The 25,790-nt window shown below is 38.4% G+C and overlaps 1 protein-coding gene across 2 annotated transcripts; it reads left to right on the forward strand.

Moving 5' to 3' along the window:
* The first annotated feature begins 17,835 nt into the window (after positions 1-17,835).
* On the forward strand, positions 17,836-24,385 carry LOC135685296 (ADP-ribosylation factor-like protein 6). 2 transcript variants are annotated; one of them, XM_065201190.2, is made up of 8 exons: positions 17,836-18,147; positions 20,415-20,483; positions 21,675-21,769; positions 21,881-21,957; positions 22,128-22,180; positions 22,774-22,829; positions 22,961-23,035; positions 24,218-24,385. In XM_065201190.2, exons 1-8 carry the CDS (start codon positions 17,963-17,965, stop codon positions 24,241-24,243), a joined length of 636 nt encoding a protein of 211 aa, XP_065057262.1. In that variant the 5' UTR covers positions 17,836-17,962; the 3' UTR covers positions 24,244-24,385. The 2 variants fall into 2 exon arrangements, with proteins under 2 accessions (XP_065057262.1, XP_065057263.1); XM_065201191.2 differs by lacking the exon at positions 22,961-23,035 and having other exon boundaries at positions 17,838-18,147.
* Positions 24,386-25,790: the final 1,405 nt, after the last annotated feature.

The following is a 25,790-nucleotide window of genomic DNA, read 5'->3' on the forward strand; positions in this document are numbered from 1 at the left end:
ATGTTCGCCTGTTCTTATGCTTCCATTCACAAACCTTCCGTCTCTGTCTTTGTTCCACTTTCTCACCACACAACCTGCACTTGCAAGCGATGTTCTACTTGTCTATGATTGTGATGATTGACTCTACGTTCGCCTGTTTTTGTGCTTCCATTCACAAACCTTCCGTCTCTGTCTTTGTTCCACTTTCTCACCACACAACCTGCACTTGCAATCAATGTTCTACTTGTCTATGATTGTGATGATTTACTCTATGTTCGCCTGTTCTTATGCTTCCATTCACAAACCTTCCGTCTCTGTCTTTGTTCCACTTTCTCACCACACAACCTGCACTTGCAAGCGATGTTCTACTTGTCTATGATTGTGATGATTGACTCTACGTTCGCCTGTTTTTGTGCTTCCATTCACAAACCTTCCGTCTCTGTCTTTGTTCCACTTTCTCACCACACAACCTGCACTTGCAATCGATGAACTACTTGTCTATGATTGTGATGATTTACTCTTTGTTCGCCTGTTCTTGTGCTTCCATTCACAAACCTTCCGTCTCTGTCTTTGTTCCACTTTCTCACCACACAACCTGCACTTGCAATCGATGAACTACTTGTCTATGATTGTGATGATTTACACTATGTTCGCCTGTTTTTGTGCTTCCATTCACAAACCTTTGATCTCTATCTTTGTTCCACTTTCTCACCACACAACCTGCACTTGCAATCAATGTTCTACTTGTCTATGATTGTGATGATTTACTCTTTGTTCGCCTGTTCTTGTGCTTCCATTCACAAACCTTCCGTCTCTGTCTTTGTTCCACTTTCTCACCACACAACCTGCACTTGCAATCGATGAACTACTTGTCTATGATTGTGATGATTTACTCTATGTTCGCCTGTTTTTGTGCTTCCTTTCACAAACCTTCCGTCTCTGTCTTTGTTCCACTTTCTCACCACACAACCTGCACTTGCAATCGATGTTCCACTTGTCTATGATTGTGATGATTTACTCTATGTTCGCCTTGTTTTTGTGCTTCCATTCACAAACCTTTGATCTCTATCTTTGTTCCACTTTCCCACCACAGAACCTGCACTTGCAATCGATGTTCTACTTGTCTATGATTGTGATGATTTACACTATGTTCGCCTGTTTTTGTGCTTCCATTCACAAACCTTTGATCTCTATCTTTGTTCCACTTTCTCACCACACAACCTGCACTTGCAATCGATGTTCTACTTGTCTATGATTGTGATGATTTACTCTATGTTCGCCTGTTTTTGTGCTTCCATTCACAAACCTTCCGTCTCTGTCTTTGTTCCACTTTCTCACCACACAACCTGCACTTGCAATCGATGTTCTACTTGTCTATGATTGTGATGATTTACTCTATGTTCGCCTGTTTTTGTGCTTCCATTCACAAACCTTCCGTCTCTGTCTTTGTTCCACTTTCTCACCACACAACCTGCACTTGCAATCAATGTTCTACTTGTCTATGATTGTGATGATTTACTCTATGTTCGCCAGTTTTTGTGCTTCCATCCACAAACCTTCCGTCTCTGTCTTTGTTCCACTTTCCACTTTGTTCCACCACACAACCTGCACTTGCAATCGATGAACTACTTGTCTATGATTGTGATGATTTACTCTATGTTTGCCTGTTTTTGTGCTTCCATCCACAAACCTTCCGTCTCTGTCTTTGTTCCACTTTCCACTTTGTTCCACCACACAACCTGCACTTGCAATCGATGTTCTACTTGTCTTTGATTGTGATGATTTACTCTATGTTCGCCTATTTTTGTGCTTCCATTCACAAACCTTCGGTCTTTCTCTTTGTTCCACTTTCTCACCACAGAACTTGCACTTGCAATCGATGTTCTACTTGTCTTTGATTGTGATGATTTACTCTATGTTCGCCTGTTTTTGTGCTTACATTCACAAACCTTTGATCTCTATCTTTGTTCCACTTTCTCACCACAAAAACTGCACTTGCAATCGATGAACTACTTGTATATGATTGTGATGATTTACTCTATGTTCGCCTGTTTTTGTGCTTCCATCCACAAACCTTCCGTCTCTGTCTTTGTTCCACTTTCCACTTTGTTCCACCACACAACCTGCACTTGCAATCGATGTTCCACTTGTCTATGATTGTGATGATTTACTCTATGTTTGCCTGTTTTTGTGCTTCCATCCACAAACCTTCCGTCTCTGTCTTTGTTCCACTTTCCACTTTGTTCCACCACACATCCTGCACTTGCAATCGATGAACTACTTGTCTATGATTGTGATGATTTACTCTATGTTTGCCTGTTTTTGTGCTTCCATTCACAAACCTTCCGTCTCTGTCTTTGTTCCACTTTCCACTTTGTTCCACCACACAAACTGCACTTGCAATCGATGAACTACTTGTCTATGATTGTGATGATTTACTCTATGTTTGCCTGTTTTTGTGCTTCCATCCACAAACCTTCCGTCTCTGTCTTTGTTCCACTTTCCACTTTGTTCCACCACACAACCTGCACTTGCAATCGATGAACTACTTGTCTATGATTGTGATGATTTACTCTATGTTTGCCTGTTTTTGTGCTTCCATTCACAAACCTTCCGTCTCTGTCTTTGTCCCACTTTCCACTTTGTTCCACCACACAAACTGCACTTGCAATCGATGAACTACTTTTCTATGATTGTGATGATTTACTCTATGTTTGCCTGTTTTTGTGCTTCCATTCACAAACCTTCCGTCTCTGTCTTTGTTCCACTTTCCACTTTGTTCCACCACACATACTGCACTTGCAATCGATGAACTACTTTTCTATGATTGTAATGATTTACTCTATGTTCGCCTGTTTTTGTGCTTCCATTCACAAACCTTCCGTCTCTGTCTTTGTTCCACTTTCTCACCGCACAACCTGCACTTGCAATCAATGTTCTACTTGTCTATGATTTTCATGATTTACTCTATGTTCGCCTGTTTTTGTACTTCCATTCACAAACCTTCCTTCCTGTCTTTGTTCCACTTTCTCACCACATAACTTGCACTTGCAATCGATGTTCTACTTGTCTATGATTGTGATGATCTACTCTATGTTCGCCTGTTCTCCTGCTTCCATTCACAAACCTTCCGTCTCTGTCTTTGTTCCACTTTCTCACCACACAACCTGCACTTGCAATCGATGTTCTACTTGTCTATGATTTTCATGATTTACTCTATGTTCGCCTGTTTTTGTGCTTCCATTCACAAACCTTCCTTCCTGTCTTTGTTCCACTTTCTCACCACATAACTTGCACTTGCAATCGATGTTCTACTTGTCTATGATTGTGATGATTTACTCTATGTTCGCCTGTTCTCGTGCTTCCATTCACAAACCTTCCGTCTCTGTCTTTGTTCCACTTTCTCACCACACAACCTGCACTTGCAATCGATGTTCTACTTGTCTATGATTTTCATGATTTACTCTATGTTCGCCTGTTTTTGTGCTTCCATTCACAAACCTTCCTTCCTGTCTTTGTTCCACTTTCTCACCACATAACTTGCACTTGCAATCGATGTTCTACTTGTCTATGATTGTGATGATTTACTCTATGTTCGCCTGTTCTCGTGCTTCCATTCACAAACCTTCCGTCTCTGTCTTTGTTCCACTTTCTCACCACACAACCTGCACTTGCAATCAATGTTCTACTTGTCTATGATTTTCATGATTTACTCTATGTTCGCCTGTTTTTGTGCTTCCATTCACAAACCTTCCTTCCTGTCTTTGTTCCACTTTCTCACCACATAACTTGCACTTGCAATCGATGTTCTACTTGTCTATGATTGTGATGATTTACTCTATGTTCGCCTGTTCTCGTGCTTCCATTCACAAACCTTCCGTCTCTGTCTTTGTTCCACTTTCTCACCACACAACCTGCACGTGCAATCGATGAACTACTTGTCTATGATTGTGATGATTTACTCTACGTTCGCCTGTTTTTGTGCTTCCATTCACAATCCTTCCGTGTCTGTCTTTGTTCCACTTTCTCACCACAGAACCTGCACTTGCAATCGATGTTCTACTTGTCTATGATTGTGATGATTGACTCTACGTTCGCCTGTTTTTGTGCTTCCATTCACAAACCTTCCGTCTCTGTCTTTGTTCCACTTTCTCACGACACAACCTGCAATTGCAATCGATGTACTACTTGTCTCTGATTGTGATGATTTACTCTACGTTCGCCTGTTTTTGTGCTTCTATTCACAATCCTTCCGTGTCTGTCTTTGTTCCACTTTCTCACCACAGAACCTGCACTTGCAATCGATGTTCTACTTGTCTATGATTGTGATGATTTACTCTATGTTCGCCTGTTTTTGTGCTTCCATCCACAAACCTTCCGTCTCTGTCTTTGTTCCACTTTCCACTTTGTTCCACCACACAACCTGCACTTGCAATCGATGTTCTACTTGTCTTTGATTGTGATGATTTACTCTATGTTCGCCTATTTTTGTGCTTCCATTCACAAACCTTCGGTCTTTCTCTTTGTTCCACTTTCTCACCACAGAACTTGCACTTGCAATCGATGTTCTACTTGTCTTTGATTGTGATGATTTACTCTATGTTCGCCTGTTTTTGTGCTTACATTCACAAACCTTTGATCTCTATCTTTGTTCCACTTTCTCACCACAAAAACTGCACTTGCAATCGATGAACTACTTGTATATGATTGTGATGATTTACTCTATGTTCCCTGTTTTTGTGCTTCCATCCACAAACCTTCCGTCTCTGTCTTTGTTCCACTTTCCACTTTGTTCCACCACACAACCTGCACTTGCAATCGATGTTCCACTTGTCTATGATTGTGATGATTTACTCTATGTTTGCCTGTTTTTGTGCTTCCATCCACAAACCTTCCGTCTCTGTCTTTGTTCCACTTTCCACTTTGTTCCACCACACAACCTGCACTTGCAATCGATGAACTACTTGTCTATGATTGTGATGATTTACTCTATGTTTGCCTGTTTTTGTGCTTCCATTCACAAACCTTCCGTCTCTGTCTTTGTTCCACTTTCCACTTTGTTCCACCACACAAACTGCACTTGCAATCGATGAACTACTTGTCTATGATTGTGATGATTTACTCTATGTTTGCCTGTTTTTGTGCTTCCATCCACAAACCTTCCGTCTCTGTCTTTGTTCCACTTTCCACTTTGTTCCACCACACAACCTGCACTTGCAATCGATGAACTACTTGTCTATGATTGTGATGATTTACTCTATGTTTGCCTGTTTTTGTGCTTCCATTCACAAACCTTCCGTCTCTGTCTTTGTTCCACTTTCCACTTTGTTCCACCACACAAACTGCACTTGCAATCGATGAACTACTTTTCTATGATTGTGATGATTTACTCTATGTTTGCCTGTTTTTGTGCTTCCATTCACAAACCTTCCGTCTCTGTCTTTGTTCCACTTTCCACTTTGTTCCACCACACATACTGCACTTGCAATCGATGAACTACTTTTCTATGATTGTAATGATTTACTCTATGTTCCCCTGTTTTTGTGCTTCCATTCACAAACCTTCCGTCTCTGTCTTTGTTCCACTTTCTCACCGCACAACCTGCACTTGCAATCAATGTTCTACTTGTCTATGATTTTCATGATTTACTCTATGTTCGCCTGTTTTTGTACTTCCATTCACAAACCTTCCTTCCTGTCTTTGTTCCACTTTCTCACCACATAACTTGCACTTGCAATCGATGTTCTACTTGTCTATGATTGTGATGATTTACTCTATGTTTGCCTGTTTTTGTGCTTCCATCCACAAACCTTCCGTCTCTGTCTTTGTTCCACTTTCCACTTTGTTCCACCACACAACCTGCACTTGCAATCGATGAACTACTTGTCTATGATTGTGATGATTTACTCTATGTTTGCCTGTTTTTGTGCTTCCATTCACAAACCTTCCGTCTCTGTCTTTGTTCCACTTTCCACTTTGTTCCACCACACAAACTGCACTTGCAATCGATGAACTACTTGTCTATGATTGTGATGATTTACTCTATGTTTGCCTGTTTTTGTGCTTCCATCCACAAACCTTCCGTCTCTGTCTTTGTTCCACTTTCCACTTTGTTCCACCACACAACCTGCACTTGCAATCGATGAACTACTTGTCTATGATTGTGATGATTTACTCTATGTTTGCCTGTTTTTGTGCTTCCATTCACAAACCTTCCGTCTCTGTCTTTGTTCCACTTTCCACTTTGTTCCACCACACAAACTGCACTTGCAATCGATGAACTACTTTTCTATGATTGTGATGATTTACTCTATGTTTGCCTGTTTTTGTGCTTCCATTCACAAACCTTCCGTCTCTGTCTTTGTTCCACTTTCCACTTTGTTCCACCACACATACTGCACTTGCAATCGATGAACTACTTTTCTATGATTGTAATGATTTACTCTATGTTCGCCTGTTTTTGTGCTTCCATTCACAAACCTTCCGTCTCTGTCTTTGTTCCACTTTCTCACCGCACAACCTGCACTTGCAATCAATGTTCTACTTGTCTATGATTTTCATGATTTACTCTATGTTCGCCTGTTTTTGTACTTCCATTCACAAACCTTCCTTCCTGTCTTTGTTCCACTTTCTCACCACATAACTTGCACTTGCAATCGATGTTCTACTTGTCTATGATTGTGATGATCTACTCTATGTTCGCCTGTTCTCGTGCTTCCATTCACAAACCTTCCGTCTCTGTCTTTGTTCCACTTTCTCACCACACAACCTGCACTTGCAATCGATGTTCTACTTGTCTATGATTTTCATGATTTACTCTATGTTCGCCTGTTTTTGTGCTTCCATTCACAAACCTTCCTTCCTGTCTTTGTTCCACTTTCTCACCACATAACTTGCACTTGCAATCGATGTTCTACTTGTCTATGATTGTGATGATTTACTCTATGTTCGCCTGTTCTCGTGCTTCCATTCACAAACCTTCCGTCTCTGTCTTTGTTCCACTTTCTCACCACACAACCTGCACTTGCAATCGATGTTCTACTTGTCTATGATTTTCATGATTTACTCTATGTTCGCCTGTTTTTGTGCTTCCATTCACAAACCTTCCTTCCTGTCTTTGTTCCACTTTCTCACCACATAACTTGCACTTGCAATCGATGTTCTACTTGTCTATGATTGTGATGATTTACTCTATGTTCGCCTGTTCTCGTGCTTCCATTCACAAACCTTCCGTCTCTGTCTTTGTTCCACTTTCTCACCACACAACCTGCACTTGCAATCAATGTTCTACTTGTCTATGATTTTCATGATTTACTCTATGTTCGCCTGTTTTTGTGCTTCCATTCACAAACCTTCCTTCCTGTCTTTGTTCCACTTTCTCACCACATAACTTGCACTTGCAATCGATGTTCTACTTGTCTATGATTGTGATGATTTACTCTATGTTCGCCTGTTCTCGTGCTTCCATTCACAAACCTTCCGTCTCTGTCTTTGTTCCACTTTCTCACCACACAACCTGCACGTGCAATCGATGAACTACTTGTCTATGATTGTGATGATTTACTCTACGTTCGCCTGTTTTTGTGCTTCCATTCACAATCCTTCCGTGTCTGTCTTTGTTCCACTTTCTCACCACAGAACCTGCACTTGCAATCGATGTTCTACTTGTCTATGATTGTGATGATTGACTCTACGTTCGCCTGTTTTTGTGCTTCCATTCACAAACCTTCCGTCTCTGTCTTTGTTCCACTTTCTCACGACACAACCTGCAATTGCAATCGATGTACTACTTGTCTCTGATTGTGATGATTTACTCTACGTTCGCCTGTTTTTGTGCTTCTATTCACAATCCTTCCGTGTCTGTCTTTGTTCCACTTTCTCACCACAGAACCTGCACTTGCAATCGATGTTCTACTTGTCTATGATTGTGATGATTTACTCTATGTTTGCCTGTTTTTGTGCTTCCATCCACAAACCTTCCGTCTCTGTCTTTGTTCCACTTTCCACTTTGTTCCACCACACAACCTGCACTTGCAATCGATGTTCTACTTGTCTTTGATTGTGATGATTTACTCTATGTTCGCCTATTTTTGTGCTTCCATTCACAAACCTTCGGTCTTTCTCTTTGTTCCACTTTCTCACCACAGAACTTGCACTTGCAATCGATGTTCTACTTGTCTTTGATTGTGATGATTTACTCTATGTTCGCCTGTTTTTGTGCTTACATTCACAAACCTTTGATCTCTATCTTTGTTCCACTTTCTCACCACAAAAACTGCACTTGCAATCGATGAACTACTTGTATATGATTGTGATGATTTACTCTATGTTCGCCTGTTTTTGTGCTTCCATCCACAAACCTTCCGTCTCTGTCTTTGTTCCACTTTCCACTTTGTTCCACCACACAACCTGCACTTGCAATCGATGTTCCACTTGTCTATGATTGTGATGATTTACTCTATGTTTGCCTGTTTTTGTGCTTCCATCCACAAACCTTCCGTCTCTGTCTTTGTTCCACTTTCCACTTTGTTCCACCACACAACCTGCACTTGCAATCGATGAACTACTTGTCTATGATTGTGATGATTTACTCTATGTTTGCCTATTTTTGTGCTTACATTCACAAACCTTTGATCTCTATCTTTGTTCCACTTTCTCACCACAGAACCTGAACTTGCAATCGATGTCCTCCCTGTCTATGATTTTGACGATTTAAGTTATGTTCGCATGTTCTTGTGCTTCCATTCACAAACCTTCGGTCTCTGTCTTTGTTCCACTTTCTCACCACAGAACCTACACTTATAATCGATGTTCTATTTGTCTATGATTTTCATGATTTTCTCTATGTTTGCCTGTTCTTGTTCTTCCATTCACAAACCTTCGGTCTCTGTCTTTGTTCCACTTTCTCACCATACAACCTGCACTTGTAATCGATGTTCTACTTGTCTATGACTGTGATGATTTACTCTATGTTCGCCTGTTTTTGTGCTTCCATCCACAAACCTTTGATCTCTATCTTTATTCCACTTTCTCACCACAGAATCTGCACTTGCAATCGATGTTCTACTTGTCTATGATTGTGATGATTTACTCTATGTTCGCCTGTTTTTGTGCTTCCATTCACAAACCTTTGGTCTCTGTCTTTGTTCCACTTTCCACTTTGTTCCACCACACAACCTGCACTTGCAATCGATGAACTACTTGTCTATGATTGTGATGATTTACTCTATGTTTGCCTGTTTTTGTTCTTCCATTCACAAACCTTCCGTCTCTGTCTTTCTTCCACTTTCTCACCACACAACCTGCACTTGCAATCGATGTTCTACTTGTGTATGATTGTGATGATTTATTCTATGTTCACCTGTTTTTGTGTTTCCATTCACAAACCTTCCGTCTCCATCTTTGTTCCACTTTCTCACCAAAGAACCTGCACTTTCAATCGATTTTCTACTAGTCTATGATTTTGACGATTTAAGTTATGTTCGCATGTTCTTGTGCTTCCATTCACAAACCTTTGGTCTCCATCTTTGTTCTACTTTCTCACCACAGAACCTGCACTTGCAATCGATGTTCTACTTGTCTCTGATTGTGATGATTTACTCTATGTTCGCCTGTTATTGTGCTTCCATTCAAAAAACCTTTGGCCTCTATCTTTGTTCCACTTTCTCACCACAGAACCTACACTTGTAATCGATGCTCTATTTGTCTATGATTTTCATGATTTACTTTATGTTTGCTTGTTTTTGTGCTTCCATTCACAAATCTTTTGTCTCTGTCTTCGTTCCACTTTCTCACCACACAACCTGAACTTGCAATCGATGTCCTCCCTGTCTATGATTTTGACGATTTAAGTTATGTTCGCATGTTCTTGTGCTTCCATTCACAAACCTTCCGTCTCTGTCTTTGTTCCACTTTCTCACCACACAACCTGCACTTGCAATCAATGTTCTACTTGTCTATGATTTTCATGATTTACTCTATGTTCGCCTGTTTTTGTGCTTCCATTCACAAACCTTCCTTCCTGTCTTTGTTCCACTTTCTCACCACATAACTTGCACTTGCAATCGATGTTCTACTTGTCTATGATTGTGATGATTTACTCTATGTTCGCCTGTTCTCGTGCTTCCATTCACAAACCTTCCGTCTCTGTCTTTGTTCCACTTTCTCACCACACAACCTGCACGTGCAATCGATGAACTACTTGTCTATGATTGTGATGATTTACTCTACGTTCGCCTGTTTTTGTGCTTCCATTCACAAACCTTCCGTCTCTGTCTTTGTTCCACTTTCTCACGACACAACCTGCAATTGCAATCGATGTACTACTTGTCTATGATTGTGATGATTTACTCTATGTTTGCCTATTTTTGTGCTTACATTCACAAACCTTTGATCTCTATCTTTGTTCCACTTTCTCACCACAGAACCTGAACTTGCAATCGATGTCCTCCCTGTCTATGATTTTGACGATTTAAGTTATGTTCGCATGTTCTTGTGCTTCCATTCACAAACCTTCTGTCTCTGTCTTTGTTCCACTTTCTCACCACAGAACCTACACTTATAATCGATGTTCTATTTGTCTATGATTTTCATGATTTTCTCTATGTTTGCCTGTTCTTGTTCTTCCATTCACAAACCTTCGGTCTCTGTCTTTGTTCCACTTTCTCACCATACAACCTGCACTTGTAATCGATGTTCTACTTGTCTATGACTGTGATGATTTACTCTATGTTCGCCTGTTTTTGTGCTTCCATCCACAAACCTTTGATCTCTATCTTTATTCCACTTTCTCACCACAGAATCTGCACTTGCAATCGATGTTCTACTTGTCTATGATTGTGATGATTTACTCTATGTTCGCCTGTTTTTGTGCTTCCATTCACAAACCTTTGGTCTCTGTCTTTGTTCCACTTTCCACTTTGTTCCACCACACAACCTGCACTTGCAATCGATGAACTACTTGTCTATGATTGTGATGATTTACTCTATGTTTGCCTGTTTTTGTTCTTCCATTCACAAACCTTCCGTCTCTGTCTTTCTTCCACTTTCTCACCACACAACCTGCACTTGCAATCGATGTTCTACTTGTGTATGATTGTGATGATTTATTCTATGTTCACCTGTTTTTGTGTTTCCATTCACAAACCTTCCGTCTCCATCTTTGTTCCACTTTCTCACCAAAGAACCTGCACTTTCAATCGATTTTCTACTAGTCTATGATTTTGACGATTTAAGTTATGTTCGCATGTTCTTGTGCTTCCATTCACAAACCTTTGGTCTCCATCTTTGTTCTACTTTCTCACCACAGAACCTGCACTTGCAATCGATGTTCTACTTGTCTCTGATTGTGATGATTTACTCTATGTTCGCCTGTTATTGTGCTTCCATTCAAAAAACCTTTGGCCTCTATCTTTGTTCCACTTTCTCACCACAGAACCTACACTTGTAATCGATGCTCTATTTGTCTATGATTTTCATGATTTACTTTATGTTTGCTTGTTTTTGTGCTTCCATTCACAAATCTTTTGTCTCTGTCTTCGTTCCACTTTCTCACCACACAACCTGAACTTGCAATCGATGTCCTCCCTGTCTATGATTTTGACGATTTAAGTTATGTTCGCATGTTCTTGTGCTTCCATTCACAAACCTTCCGTCTCTGTCTTTGTTCCACTTTCTCACCACACAACCTGCACTTGCAATCAATGTTCTACTTGTCTATGATTTTCATGATTTACTCTATGTTCGCCTGTTTTTGTGCTTCCATTCACAAACCTTCCTTCCTGTCTTTGTTCCACTTTCTCACCACATAACTTGCACTTGCAATCGATGTTCTACTTGTCTATGATTGTGATGATTTACTCTATGTTCGCCTGTTCTCGTGCTTCCATTCACAAACCTTCCGTCTCTGTCTTTGTTCCACTTTCTCACCACACAACCTGCACGTGCAATCGATGAACTACTTGTCTATGATTGTGATGATTTACTCTACGTTCGCCTGTTTTTGTGCTTCCATTCACAATCCTTCCGTGTCTGTCTTTGTTCCACTTTCTCACCACAGAACCTGCACTTGCAATCGATGTTCTACTTGTCTATGATTGTGATGATTGACTCTACGTTCGCCTGTTTTTGTGCTTCCATTCACAAACCTTCCGTCTCTGTCTTTGTTCCACTTTCTCACGACACAACCTGCAATTGCAATCGATGTACTACTTGTCTCTGATTGTGATGATTTACTCTACGTTCGCCTGTTTTTGTGCTTCCATTCACAATCCTTCCGTGTCTGTCTTTGTTCCACTTTCTCACCACAGAACCTGCACTTGCAATCGATGTTCTACTTGTCTATGATTGTGATGATTGACTCTACGTTCGCCTGTTTTTGTGCTTCCATTCACAAACCTTCCGTCTCTGTCTTTGTTCCACTTTCTCACGACACAACCTGCAATTGCAATCGATGTACTACTTGTCTATGATTGTGATGATTTACTCTATGTTTGCCTATTTTTGTGCTTACATTCACAAACCTTTGATCTCTATCTTTGTTCCACTTTCTCACCACAGAACCTGAACTTGCAATCGATGTCCTCCCTGTCTATGATTTTGACGATTTAAGTTATGTTCGCATGTTCTTGTGCTTCCATTCACAAACCTTCGGTCTCTGTCTTTGTTCCACTTTCTCACCACAGAACCTACACTTATAATCGATGTTCTATTTGTCTATGATTTTCATGATTTTCTCTATGTTTGCCTGTTCTTGTTCTTCCATTCACAAACCTTCGGTCTCTGTCTTTGTTCCACTTTCTCACCATACAACCTGCACTTGTAATCGATGTTCTACTTGTCTATGACTGTGATGATTTACTCTATGTTCGCCTGTTTTTGTGCTTCCATCCACAAACCTTTGATCTCTATCTTTATTCCACTTTCTCACCACAGAATCTGCACTTGCAATCGATGTTCTACTTGTCTATGATTGTGATGATTTACTCTATGTTCGCCTGTTTTTGTGCTTCCATTCACAAACCTTTGGTCTCTGTCTTTGTTCCACTTTCCACTTTGTTCCACCACACAACCTGCACTTGCAATCGATGAACTACTTGTCTATGATTGTGATGATTTACTCTATGTTTGCCTGTTTTTGTTCTTCCATTCACAAACCTTCCGTCTCTGTCTTTCTTCCACTTTCTCACCACACAACCTGCACTTGCAATCGATGTTCTACTTGTGTATGATTGTGATGATTTATTCTATGTTCACCTGTTTTTGTGTTTCCATTCACAAACCTTCCGTCTCCATCTTTGTTCCACTTTCTCACCAAAGAACCTGCACTTTCAATCGATTTTCTACTAGTCTATGATTTTGACGATTTAAGTTATGTTCGCATGTTCTTGTGCTTCCATTCACAAACCTTTGGTCTCCATCTTTGTTCTACTTTCTCACCACAGAACCTGCACTTGCAATCGATGTTCTACTTGTCTCTGATTGTGATGATTTACTCTATGTTCGCCTGTTATTGTGCTTCCATTCAAAAAACCTTTGGCCTCTATCTTTGTTCCACTTTCTCACCACAGAACCTACACTTGTAATCGATGCTCTATTTGTCTATGATTTTCATGATTTACTTTATGTTTGCTTGTTTTTGTGCTTCCATTCACAAATCTTTTGTCTCTGTCTTCGTTCCACTTTCTCACCACACAACCTGAACTTGCAATCGATGTCCTCCCTGTCTATGATTTTGACGATTTAAGTTATGTTCGCATGTTCTTGTGCTTCCATTCACAAACCTTCGGTCTCTGTCTTTGTTCCACTTTCTCACCACAGAACCTACACTTATAATCGATGTTCTATTTGTCTATGATTTTCATGATTTTTTCTATGTTTGCCTGTTCTTGTGCTTCCATTCACAAACCTTCGGTCTCTGTCTTTGTTCCACTTTCTCACCATACAACCTGCACTTGCAATCGATGAACTACTTGTCTATGATTGTGATGATTTACTCTATGTTCGCCTGTTCTTGTGCTTCCATTCACAAACCTTCCGTCTCTGTCTTTGTTCCACTTTCTCACCACACAACCTGCACGTGCAATCGATGTTCTACTTGTCTATGATTGTGATTATTTACTCTATGTTCGCTTGTTCTTGTGCTTTTATTCACAAACCTTTGGCCTCTGTCTTTGTTCTACTTTCTCACCACAGAACCTGCACTTGCAATCGATGTTCTACTTGTCTATGATTTTGATGATTTACTTTAATTTCGCATCTTCACAATCTTTGTGTTCACAATCACAGGGATTTCCACAAGGTGTTTGTCAGCGTCAAGCACTTGGAATCTGGTAAGATCCAACCTTTATTTTATGTTCAATACTACTTTGATGTTGGTGAGCATCAGATAGAATTTGAAAGGAAAAGTTCCAAGAGAAACAGATATACGACATAGTAAGAAAGGAGGTGCCGTAAAGAAGAGAGGTGATGTAGTAGAACTAGTAGACTTGTGCAAAGAAACCTGCGAACAGCCAAATGCATTTGTACGAGATGTTAGAGCAGCTCCAGTGTTGAGTGTTTTATTGGCAAATGATAGACAATGAGCGACATACGCAGATTCATCGTCTCCGACTATTGTTGGAGTGTCTTGGGCGTCGACCCAGCCTTCAACACCTGCAGTCTAGGTGCTAAGGATAACAATACTTATATCGAAGAGGCGTTTGGTAAAGCATGCGGTGATATCAAGGATAAAAGTTCTTTTGGATGTTGCAACAGCCGAGCCGTTGGCACACGAATGATGTTAAATCGAGCGCAAGTGGATGGAGAGAGGAAATATTTGTTCCAAGTTTCATAAGTATTTAGCTGGAAAAAAAGGAGCATGAAGTCATCGATGATAGCTGGAGTACGGGAAACGTGCGGCTGTTGAAATCCTTCTCTAGAATACACACAAAACGCAAATGAGTGCATTAAGTCGATTCTTAAAACCCTTACACTTAAGGAGACAGTTAGGCTCATTTGCAAGGAAGTCATTAGCCAGGACGAAAGATTGCTATCATCGATAAAGGAGCGTGCAAGATCCGTAGCGTGCAAGATCCGTAGCTTGCAAGATCTATAGCGAGTTTGCAAGCAAGGTGCAAGTTGCGGAGATAGAGAGACTCCAAGAGAAAGCCCTTAGAGTTGTTTATAATGATAAGTCTACGCCATATGCACAACTCCTTATGAAAGCAAACCTGCCATCTCTCCAGAATAGACGACTTCAGGACATTGCCATACTTATGTATAAAGTTAAAAACGGCATAGCCCCACACTTTATAAAGGATTTGTTTGCAGTAAAAGAAACTCCCTATGAATTAAGAAACAGCAACTTTGTAATTCCGAAATTTCGTACGGTAAAAGAAGGAAAACATTCAGTAAGATACTTTGGCCTATATCTGTGGAGCAAATTAAAGAGAGCTATCAAGGAGGTGACAACAATAACCCAATTCAAGAAATGTATAAAAAGAATGGACTTAGAAACTCTTTGAGACTGTAGACTTTAGTTTAGTTGTACATAGGATTTTTAGAAATTTTTATGTTTTAATAATTATACTGTAATTTCATATTTTATGCTCTAATTTAACTTTATATACTTCTTTCGTTGTGTCCCCAATTAGCTTGTAAGCTAAATATTTTTTGACACATTAATAAAGTTTTTGATTGATTGATTGATTGATTGATTGATTGATTGATTGATTGATTGATTGATTGAATGATTGAATGATTGATTGATTGATTGATTGATTGATTGATTGATTGATTGATTGATTGATTGATTGATTGATTGATTGATTGATTGATTGATTGATTGATTGATTGATTGATTGATTGATTGATTGATTGATTGATTGATTGATTGATTGATTGATTGATTGATTGATTGATTGATTGGAGAGGGCAAAGAGATTGGTATGATATTATTTCGTGCTACATTTACCGTCTTACATTCCCTTATTTTGCTTCATTTTAGTCAATCGCATGGGTGACATCGTTAAAAAGTTATTAGAACTACTTTTTTGACAATCCTTAACTCACGACAAACGGAAGAATTGTGGCTATTAAACTGTTTTAATGGTTTTTGAATGGCACTTTTTCTAGTTCCTTTAAACATACCTTATTTCTTTTTGTAGCCTAATGTAGAGGTTCAATTCATTTATCGCGCCATACCAATCCACCGAAAGTGAGCGGCAAATAGACAATTCTGCTTCTGCCCCTTCTATTTCACTGCCAAATCTTATCCTTGCGGGAAATCCAACATCGATTCAACAGGAAATAAAAAAAAGGCATGCAAACTTCTGAGTGAAAGTAGGAATATTGTCCAAAGACCAGCTGACAAAAATTCGAATATGATAACCAGCAAACGGCCATCATCACAGCCTCATGTGGTATCGTATGACAAAAGCAGAAATAAAGCAGTTTTCCAATCAAAGTACTGCTTCAGGGGAAAAGGGATTTAGGATCTGTGGTCATGCTAATGTGGTGGGAGAGAAAGAAATTTTTTTGCTCAGTTTGTCCAGCAGTTCAACCGAAACAACCCCTGCCGATTCCGTTAGGCGTTTGTTTGATGCAGGTAAAAGCTTGCAGGAGAGATGGTCTTTAAACATCGCTCACTTCTTCAATGAACTTTGAAGCTGATTTGGAAATAATGAAGCTTTTTTGCTTGAAAGGAGATATGAATAATGCTTCAGTGCTCTTAGTGCTACTTTCCAAGGAAAAATGTTCAATTGTGGCAAACAAAAGCAGTCATACTATGCTTAACAAAATTATTAAGTAACTCCTTCAGTTTTACTAGCTAAGTTTGTAGACAAAGTGCTCGATTCTTAGTGGTCAAATAATTTATCTCTTTTTTGCGGGTAAAGAGAAGCGAGCAGGGCATAAAAGACGAACAAGTTAAAAAGTTTATAGAACGCCTAGACAGGCACATTCAAAAAGAGCAACCGCAGCAAAGTGGCTACTCGGCCCCAGCAGCAACACCAGCCTTTGCCAATATCATATTAACAGACTTCAGGCCAGTCATTCTTGTCTCCTGCCTCCGGAGAACGTTCCGAAGACCAACAGCTTCATCCAGAACTGCTTTCTGGTCATCATCAGGAGATGCAAACCGGGTTTCCAGAACATCTGGTAGCGGCTATGTTCTTACTTTATTGAAATCCTGCCACAGAAATGTTGCAAGCTACTACGGCTGTCAAGCTAGATTTTTGGGTCCCGGCTATGCGAACCACCCCCATGGATCTGGGGATTGTCACTAAAACAGGGCGGTGCTACAGAGATCCACTCACTGAGCAAAGATTCCAATCGGCACTGCCATCAAATGCATACTTTCATTTTAGTAAGGCTTGCATCAACGCTTGTGACGCAATGTTCTGAAAAGATAAATATACCGAAGGAAATGCAGCCATTCCCGCTTCTAGAGCACAAAAATGTGTTAACGTCTATAATGTCTGTCTTTAATATCTTTTATGCCTAAACACTTTTTGAATATATAAAGAATATTTACGCTTTGGCGGCTTGTTAATGATGTGCGTGTACTGCTGTGTGCATTAAAGACGTTTACAGACATTTTAGCGTGTTCTTTTTGCACATGCATTCAAAAGTGAAGATTTAGAAATAAATCTTCATGTTATGATGTCAATAATTTGCGTTCAGAGCCCTAGAACTTTTAAGACCTTTTCAGTCGAATATGCCGTCCGCCGTAATCTTTGAATCTTGCAATAAGTACTAATACGAAAAATAGTCAGGAACAAAGCAACACGACGACGAGAATCCAATGTAGTGAAATGTAATTTAAAAAAAAATTAAATTTAATAAATACTTTTCGTTGTTGCTGTTGTTGATGTTGTTGTTGCTTGAGCTAGTTTGCTTCACAACTATCAACATTTGGCAGCCATTAACGACCGCTGCAGGGCCGTCAACGCTACTGTAAACGCACTGCAAGAGGAAATACTACAGAACCTAAAAATATTTCAACATGGGGTTTCTAGACAGGCTGACAGCACTCTTTGGGGTGAAAAAGAAAGAGGCGAGCATTCTCTGTCTCGGGCTTGACAACAGTGGGAAAACAACGATAATAAACAAGTTAAAACCTGATAAATCGCAGTCTTCAGATATTGTGCCGACGATTGGCTTTACAGTTGAAAAAGTATCCATGACTGGGTAATTTCCAACTTTATTAGCTATGTTAGTATAAACAGCCTCTAACAACGAATCTTTAACCATAGTTTTATTTTGAAAAAGAGAAGGACGAAGCATCCTTCAATGATTCCTCTATTATTTATCTTGATAGAGACATTGCTATGAATTATTGAGCATAAATTTTTAGCAGCAGCTTCATATTTTATAGAAACGTCTTTATTCATTGTTTAAAGCTGATACATATTAATTTTGATATCATTTTAAATGAATTTGTTAGTTTATTATGATTTTAGTTTGTTTGGTTTTATAAAATAATAACTACCGTGACAAACAACTAAACTACAGAAATATACAAGAACATGACAGCAAATTACAGGGCTGCATTTACGACTGTTGGGTCCAAAGTTAATTGGGGCTCCTTTAAAGTATACCAAAAAAGTTTGTTTCATGTGCATAGTACTTAACACCTGGCAAGCATCAATTTTTATTGACAAGGTGTGAAAAAACAAGGATAAAATACAGGAACAAAGCAAAGCAGCATCATTTACTCTGATAAAACTCTGTATGCTAGGGCAAAATATTAGTATTCATTTAATTTAATTTATTTTGAAAATTTATCTTAAACCATTGGATTCTCGTTGTCGTTTTGCTTTGTTCCTGAATTTCATCCTTGTATTTATATGATACTCATTGCAAGATTCACAGAATCCGGCAGACAGCCTATCCTGCAGCTTTTTTTTACTCACACATATATTAACTAAAAAATAATGTGCCCCTGTGAACCAGTTTGTAGAGTATCGCAAATGCACTCCTGAGTTCATTTTAAAATGGATAGCTTTGTACGCAAAAACTCGAAATTGCATGCAATATTTAAAATGTTCTATTAGAGGGACTGTTGGCTTAAATATATGGAGAAAATGTCCTCTATATAATTTTATTATCCTCTAACAGCTATGCAATCAGTCTATTACACATAGGTGCTGAACTGCTATGCAATCAGTCTACTACACATAGGTGCTAAACTGCTATGTAGTCAGTCCACTGCACGTAGGTGCTAAACTGTTTGGTTTGGCTTTTTAATTAACACATAAGTAGAATTTCCTTTTTTTGGTGAAATAATCACAGAAAACTATTACTTTTATCTTTATATATTCTTTTCTTGTCTGCATAATCTCACTAACAATTTGAATTTTCATTTTGAAATAACAGGAAACTTACTGGGCACTCATAGTGATAAATTAAAACTTAAAGAATGTGATAAAAAGATTGAAAGGAATGGAGCACAGCTTAGAGGCAAACTATGTTTTGCAATAACCATTAGCATATTCAGACTTAACAGATAGCTTTGTTTTGCTATTGTATCATATGACATGAAAATTGTCTGTTTTGATAACTGGGGATGCATTTCATGGTAGTTTGGGCTTTCTTCAGATAATTTGGGCTTTCATCAGATAATTTGGGCTTTCATCAGATAATTGACAACCCTTTAACATGTCCAAATTACTCCAAGAAATCCTTGAGCTAATCTAAGGGGCGTAATTGCCAAATTTTCTGCTCGCTTGGCTTGCAGGTGATCCACGTTTCCTTTTTTATCCCAGGGGTCTTTATAACCTCTCTGTGCCCTTTTTGCAAAATTTGAACATAGCATAGCTGGTAAAATATTAGCCAGTACTAAATAATCAATCAAACAGTATATGACCAAAATCAAACTGCTTGTGAATTGTATATTTCCATTCCGCAAAGATTAGCCAAAATTTCCATCGGATTCTTCCAAATAAGTTATTTTCAAACATATTTCTCACTGATGAAAACAAGATAAAATGCATAAAAAGAATGTATGACTTGTCTAAGGTGTAATCAGTCTACCTCTTGCATCATCAATTGTCTTAGATGAGATATCTATCTTGATATCAAAAATCATAAATGGATTATTCTTCTTGCTACTTTATTATGGGGAGCTTAGCAAAGATTTCTAAAGAGTCCCGTCAAAGAATCAACTATTTATGTCAAAATGTGCAGTTTCTTTAAAATTAGACGTGGGCCATGATGTTATCTTGTTGGAAAACCATACCCCCCCCCCCAAATGAAAGCCTGAATTTCCACCTCTGTTTCATGGTAGTTTAATTTAAATAGTTAACCATTGTCCACATGACCATTTTTGTTGCCACTTTTAGTTAACTTGCTTTAACAAATATATGATGTATTGAATTTTTGGCACACATGTTTTTAACGCTGTGGCTCTACAAAGTATTAGTTTTTGATTGGTTGTTTTAACAAATTAATTGCAGGCTCAGCTTTACAATATTTGATATGTCAGGACAAGGAAGATACAGAAATTTATGGGAACACTATTACAAGTAAAGTTTGTATTTGTTTTGAAAGGCATTTGCTTTTGTTCTCTGCATTATTTTACCCTGATACAACATGTAAAGGTTCTTTACAATATTTGCAGTTTATGCTTCCTTCAAAAAGTTTTCTTTTTTTTAGTTCTATTTTATGTTCCTTTGCCTTGGGACAAATTAGAATTAAGAACACGCTTCATTGTTCACTTTTTAAATCCATAAAGCATATTTGCAGTAGTTAAGTTGTAGTTTTTCCATTTTGAATCTAATATGCCATTTGGTGCTAGAATTTGTAGATACAGTTTTGGTATAATGGCTGCATAATTCATCTAGGGAATAGAAGGGCATTGCTTTTTTGCCCTTATCACTGTGCTTCCCTTTTTGCAATATGTTGTGATGCAGCTAAGTCTCATGTATTTTTTCCTTTTCTTCACTGAGCCTAAACTTTTTTGTGCGCTTTTTAAATGCCTTATTGCAACTTGCAAAGCAAGAGGAAAACACACAACTTGACTGCTTGAGGAATAATACATTCATACATTACATCTAGTTTTATGCTGCAAAATATTTATAGTTGAATGGACAAGTTGCCTATGGTTCTTAATTCAGTCAAGCCTACATAGCACTTTGCAAAACAATGTCAAAGTCTTATTGTGTACCGTATTACTGAATTGCCCCCATGTTTTTTCTACTGCAAACATATATGCATATGTCGTTTTCAACACTGTCAATCTGTCATTCCAGGCAAAAATGGTGGTTTCATTTTTGTAACTTTAAATGAATCTATTTCTCATGGATGGATGGATGGATGGATGGTCCCTGTGTTTTCACTGCTTTTAGTCCAATATTCTGCCACTCTGATACCTAGCCTTTCAAAATAAAAGGCTTTCATCACATATAGCGTTTAGCCAAAAAACAGAACTTCTTGAACCGGTCATTGCCATAATTGATTTTTCAATTAGCAGCTTCTAACAAGGTAAACAGAGACTGTCCTTTAACATCTCCTATTCTTTCACTTCAGATTCAAGTCTGGTTCAAAGTAAACAATACCTAAGAATTCAACATTTCTCATATAATTCTTTAATCTGTAGCCCTATGATATTGATTAGTCAAAAATTGGCATTAGAAAATAACCATTATTAAGTAAAGATCTTCATAGGTTGCTTGAAATTCCTAGACATTTATCATTTCTTTGCTAATTTTATTTAGGGATGCCCAAGCAGTCATATTTGTAATTGACAGTAGTGATAAACTGAGAATGGTGGTTGCAAAAGAAGAGCTGGATGAACTGCTAAAGCACCCAGGTAATTCATTAATTTATATTTGCTTTGATTCTTGTTTCTTGCAAGTTTTTACAAACTTACAAAGTTTGTAGTACACCAAACATTCCTTTGATTTGCTTCAATTCTTTGTAGATATAAAAGCTAAAAAGATTCCAATACTTTTCTTTGCAAATAAGATGGACCTGAGGGAATCATTATCGTCTGTAAAAGTAAGTAAAATACTTCAATGTTTTTCAAAAACTTAAATGTTCTTCGATAAGACTCGTTTGGTAGCAGACGTTCTAAATGATGGATATTAAAGCTGTAGATTCAACATTTTTCTTGTTTGCCTTATGATATGGCTCTTGTGTGGATTTCACAAATCATTTTCCTTTTTCAGGTTTCAGGCCTTTTAAAGTTAGAAAATATCAAAGAGAAGCCCTGGCATATATGGTAATAATCTTTAATCATCGCAAATAAAAACTGCTAGAAATATTTTAGTTTTGGCTTGGAGTAAGTTGTTCTTTACAATACCTTGAAAGAATCTTCCAGAATATCGAAAATTTTAGCGATATTTACTGACTAGCTAAATCAAACTTCTCGTAGTAGCAGTCACAGTTCATCCAGAAATATATTCCTGCAGTATTGAGATTGTTACCTTTTGTTCTTCAAAAGCAGTTAGTCATTTGATTTAATTACATATGAGGTTGGAAAACCCCAGGCACTGTGTCTGTATCCTCGCTTGGCCTAGAATTGAGACTCCCTCACCCCTCTTTCGCCTCGTCTCGGGTCATTTGCAAGCTGTTCCAAGAAATGCCCAGTGTCACCTTTAGTTCTGGCTGTATGTCTTTCCTGATGACTGTCTCTTTACGCCCGAAGGCTGCCAATAAATAGTTTTTTCTTTGATGCCCTTTGTAATTCGAATAATGTTACTTAAATATAATTTTAGCTTCATAACGAGTTGTTCGTTTCTCTCCGCATATTTCCTCTATTTCACTCTTCCCTACACTGGCGGCATGCTTAACGTTGACTATATTACTTTTCAGTGCTAGCAATGCGTTGACAGGGGAAGGGCTTCATGAAGGTGTCGAATGGCTGACAGGTTTGTCGTCAAGTGCTATCTAGCTTTCACTCTCGCTTACACCATAAAGAATTCATCATTCTTTGCCGCATTAAACCAAATCGAATCAAATCAAACCAAATAAAATGAAGAAAACAACGATCTTTTTGCAGATCAAATCACCAATAACTCTTCACTTCTAAAGTCAGTTGAAATTGCTACTAGGACTTACACAAGCACATTAAAAGGTACAATATCAGTAACAAATCAGGCTTCAGGACACTCTAAAGCTTTGGTGGCAATACCATAGCTATTATTGTTATTTGCTTATGCTCTTTTTACCCAAGCTGTATTTGACACTTTATTAGATTATATGCGAATGAACGTCAAATTACAAGGAAATGCTCTCTATGCATGTCATATGCAGAGATTCTCATGTCTATAAGATCTGCTTTTAGCAAAACTTCCAACCAAACAGTGGCGGATACAAACAATTTCATAGTAAAAGGAACAACTTTATTTCTAAAAGAATTATAAAAGATTGCCTCATGCTACTTTTATTCAATGAGTAAGTTGATAGAATGGGCCTACTCTATTGCAAAATAGCAAAAGCAAATCCCATGTTAACATTAAATAAGGTTGCAAGTTTATTAAAAGAAGAAAATTCTGTCATTTTGAAAAACGTATTGGTACTTTATCTAAAGCTAGGGATTTTTAAATGAAGGGAAAAGTGTTCTCTCTTAATGTTTTGCTTGATGTAAAGAAAATTTCTATTCTATGATAAGGCCCCATTAACATTACTCCACTTTCCATATCCTCTTCCAGTAGTTGTGTTTCTTTATTTTTTTTGCTAATTTGGAATATCTTAAAGAGATTTTGTTTAGAAAAAAGGTTTAAATCATCTAAAAATGGCATTGATGATGTTATCTTTATGGGCGTTGCCCATGTTTTCCGAGCGTGAAAAGGGCTTGGCCACGGAACATTTTCCCGGGGATTTCATCCCCAGATTGTATCTCTTTGGCCTCCTCCCCAGTAAGCAGTTAAGTGTCCGCCACTGCAACTAAACTTCCTCTTCGGTCGTCTGGAGGAAAATCACTGTTAATAGGATCAGAATGAGCGTGGAATAGGCGTGGGATGGACGTCTATTTTTGATAACGCTAAAAATCTGTATTGTACGGGGGCAAAAATACCATTCTCTTAACTGACAGAATGCTAACACAGACTAAAACTGATAGGACACTATACCAGAAACAGTGAAGCATCAATTGTTTTAACACCCACCCCCACCCCCACCCCCATTCTTATAGTCTTGTCTTCGTTTTAAGTCTTTGCAATCTAACAAATAAAATCTATCTGCAATCTTACAATCTAACAAATATAAAACAGAAGATAATGTTCCAAAGTTTTGATAAGGCGTGTTTCTTTTCTAGATCAAGTGCAGCAGAACAAACCTTGATATACGTGATTCTTCGTTTGATGTGTATGTTTCAATTAAGTATTTTTAATTTCCTATCGTCGTATAACTTGAGTGATACACTGTTAAAGATGTGTTTACCGTTGAGAAAATTAATCAGTGTTGAATCGAAAGGTTGATGTTATTTGTTTCTAGCCTTGGTGTCTATCTCCTTTTCTTGGAATAATTGTCAGGATCGCTACCAGCAGTATTCTCATACCAGTGATGACTGCTTCATTTTCATAAAATGTGCTAATCACAAATCAGCAATGATTGCAAAATACAACCTATTTAGATATGCCTTTGGTACCACAGAATTTGAAGATGACAAGGAGAGGCGAAAACATTTCATACGTTAGTATTTTTCGCCCGAATATAGCCTAATTTAAGATTTCTGAAATTGATTGCCTAGGAAATAAATCCCAGTCATGCGATTTTTGTAAATTTTACCTTCGACACCATCTTGTCGAGTGTGATTAAGGTATAGTCTACATAAGTGTAAGCTTGTATAAGGAGACTTAACCTGAATGCTCTGCCGATAATCAATGGGCCTAAAACACCACCTGATCATGACCGACTCACTCCAGAGGAGACAGTGGGGCCTCATCAAAACGCAGCTAACCTTCTACAAGCTACTTTTAGAAGATATGACGTAAACATGAAAATAGCTCATAATTATATGCAGTCATTGCTACCATCAAAACACATGGTTGAGCATTTGTTAGATCAGTCTGGAAAAGATGCCCTGGTTGTAACAGAGACCTGGCTGAACAAGGAAATTGACAGACATACTTTAATGATTGAAAGCTACAACTGTGACATTCGAGTTGACCGAGCAAACAAGCGAGGTGGAGGGAGGGATCTACTCTAAAAATGGCATTGATATAAACGAGATTGTTGAGCTGAGACATACCTATTCAGAAAGCAGCACAATAGAACAACTCTGGGTGAAAATCTGCATTGGAGGGTGTAAACCAATTATACTTGGAGCCTGTTGCAGACCTCCAAACAGCACAGTTAGCCATGTGGCTGATCTTGAAAACACCTTGCTTGAAGCCATATCAACTAACCAAGAGATCTTGGTGGTTAGGGATTTTCGATCACAAGAGAGCCCCAATAAAGAGCTTATTGAGATAATATCATCTTACCACCTTAGTCAGGTAATCTCTGAGGCAACAAGGGTAACTGCAGAGACACAAACCTTGATTGATTTGGTTATTAAGACAGCCACCCTGAACACAATCAAATCAGGAGTATATCACTCTTCTATAAGTGATCATTCATTGGTATACTGCAGAGAAAGTGTCCGGAGCCAAGCACCCATTACAAAAACAGTGAGATCTTACAAGAACTTTATATCTGAAAAGTTCAGAGCTGATGTCTCACAGCTACCATTGAAGGGTTGTCTCGAAACAAATGACATAAATGAGGCAGTTAGTAAATGGAATGAGCTTTACACAAACACATTAAATAAGCATGCTCCTTTGAGGAAAATAAAAATTTGATCAAAACCAAAGCCCTGGTTTAAACACGAACTACAGACTCTAATC

This window comes from Rhopilema esculentum, chromosome 15, assembly GCF_057945365.1.
Source record: "Rhopilema esculentum isolate cy_ngs chromosome 15, ASM5794536v1, whole genome shotgun sequence".
In the NCBI taxonomy this organism is placed as follows: domain Eukaryota; kingdom Metazoa; phylum Cnidaria; class Scyphozoa; order Rhizostomeae; family Rhizostomatidae; genus Rhopilema; species Rhopilema esculentum.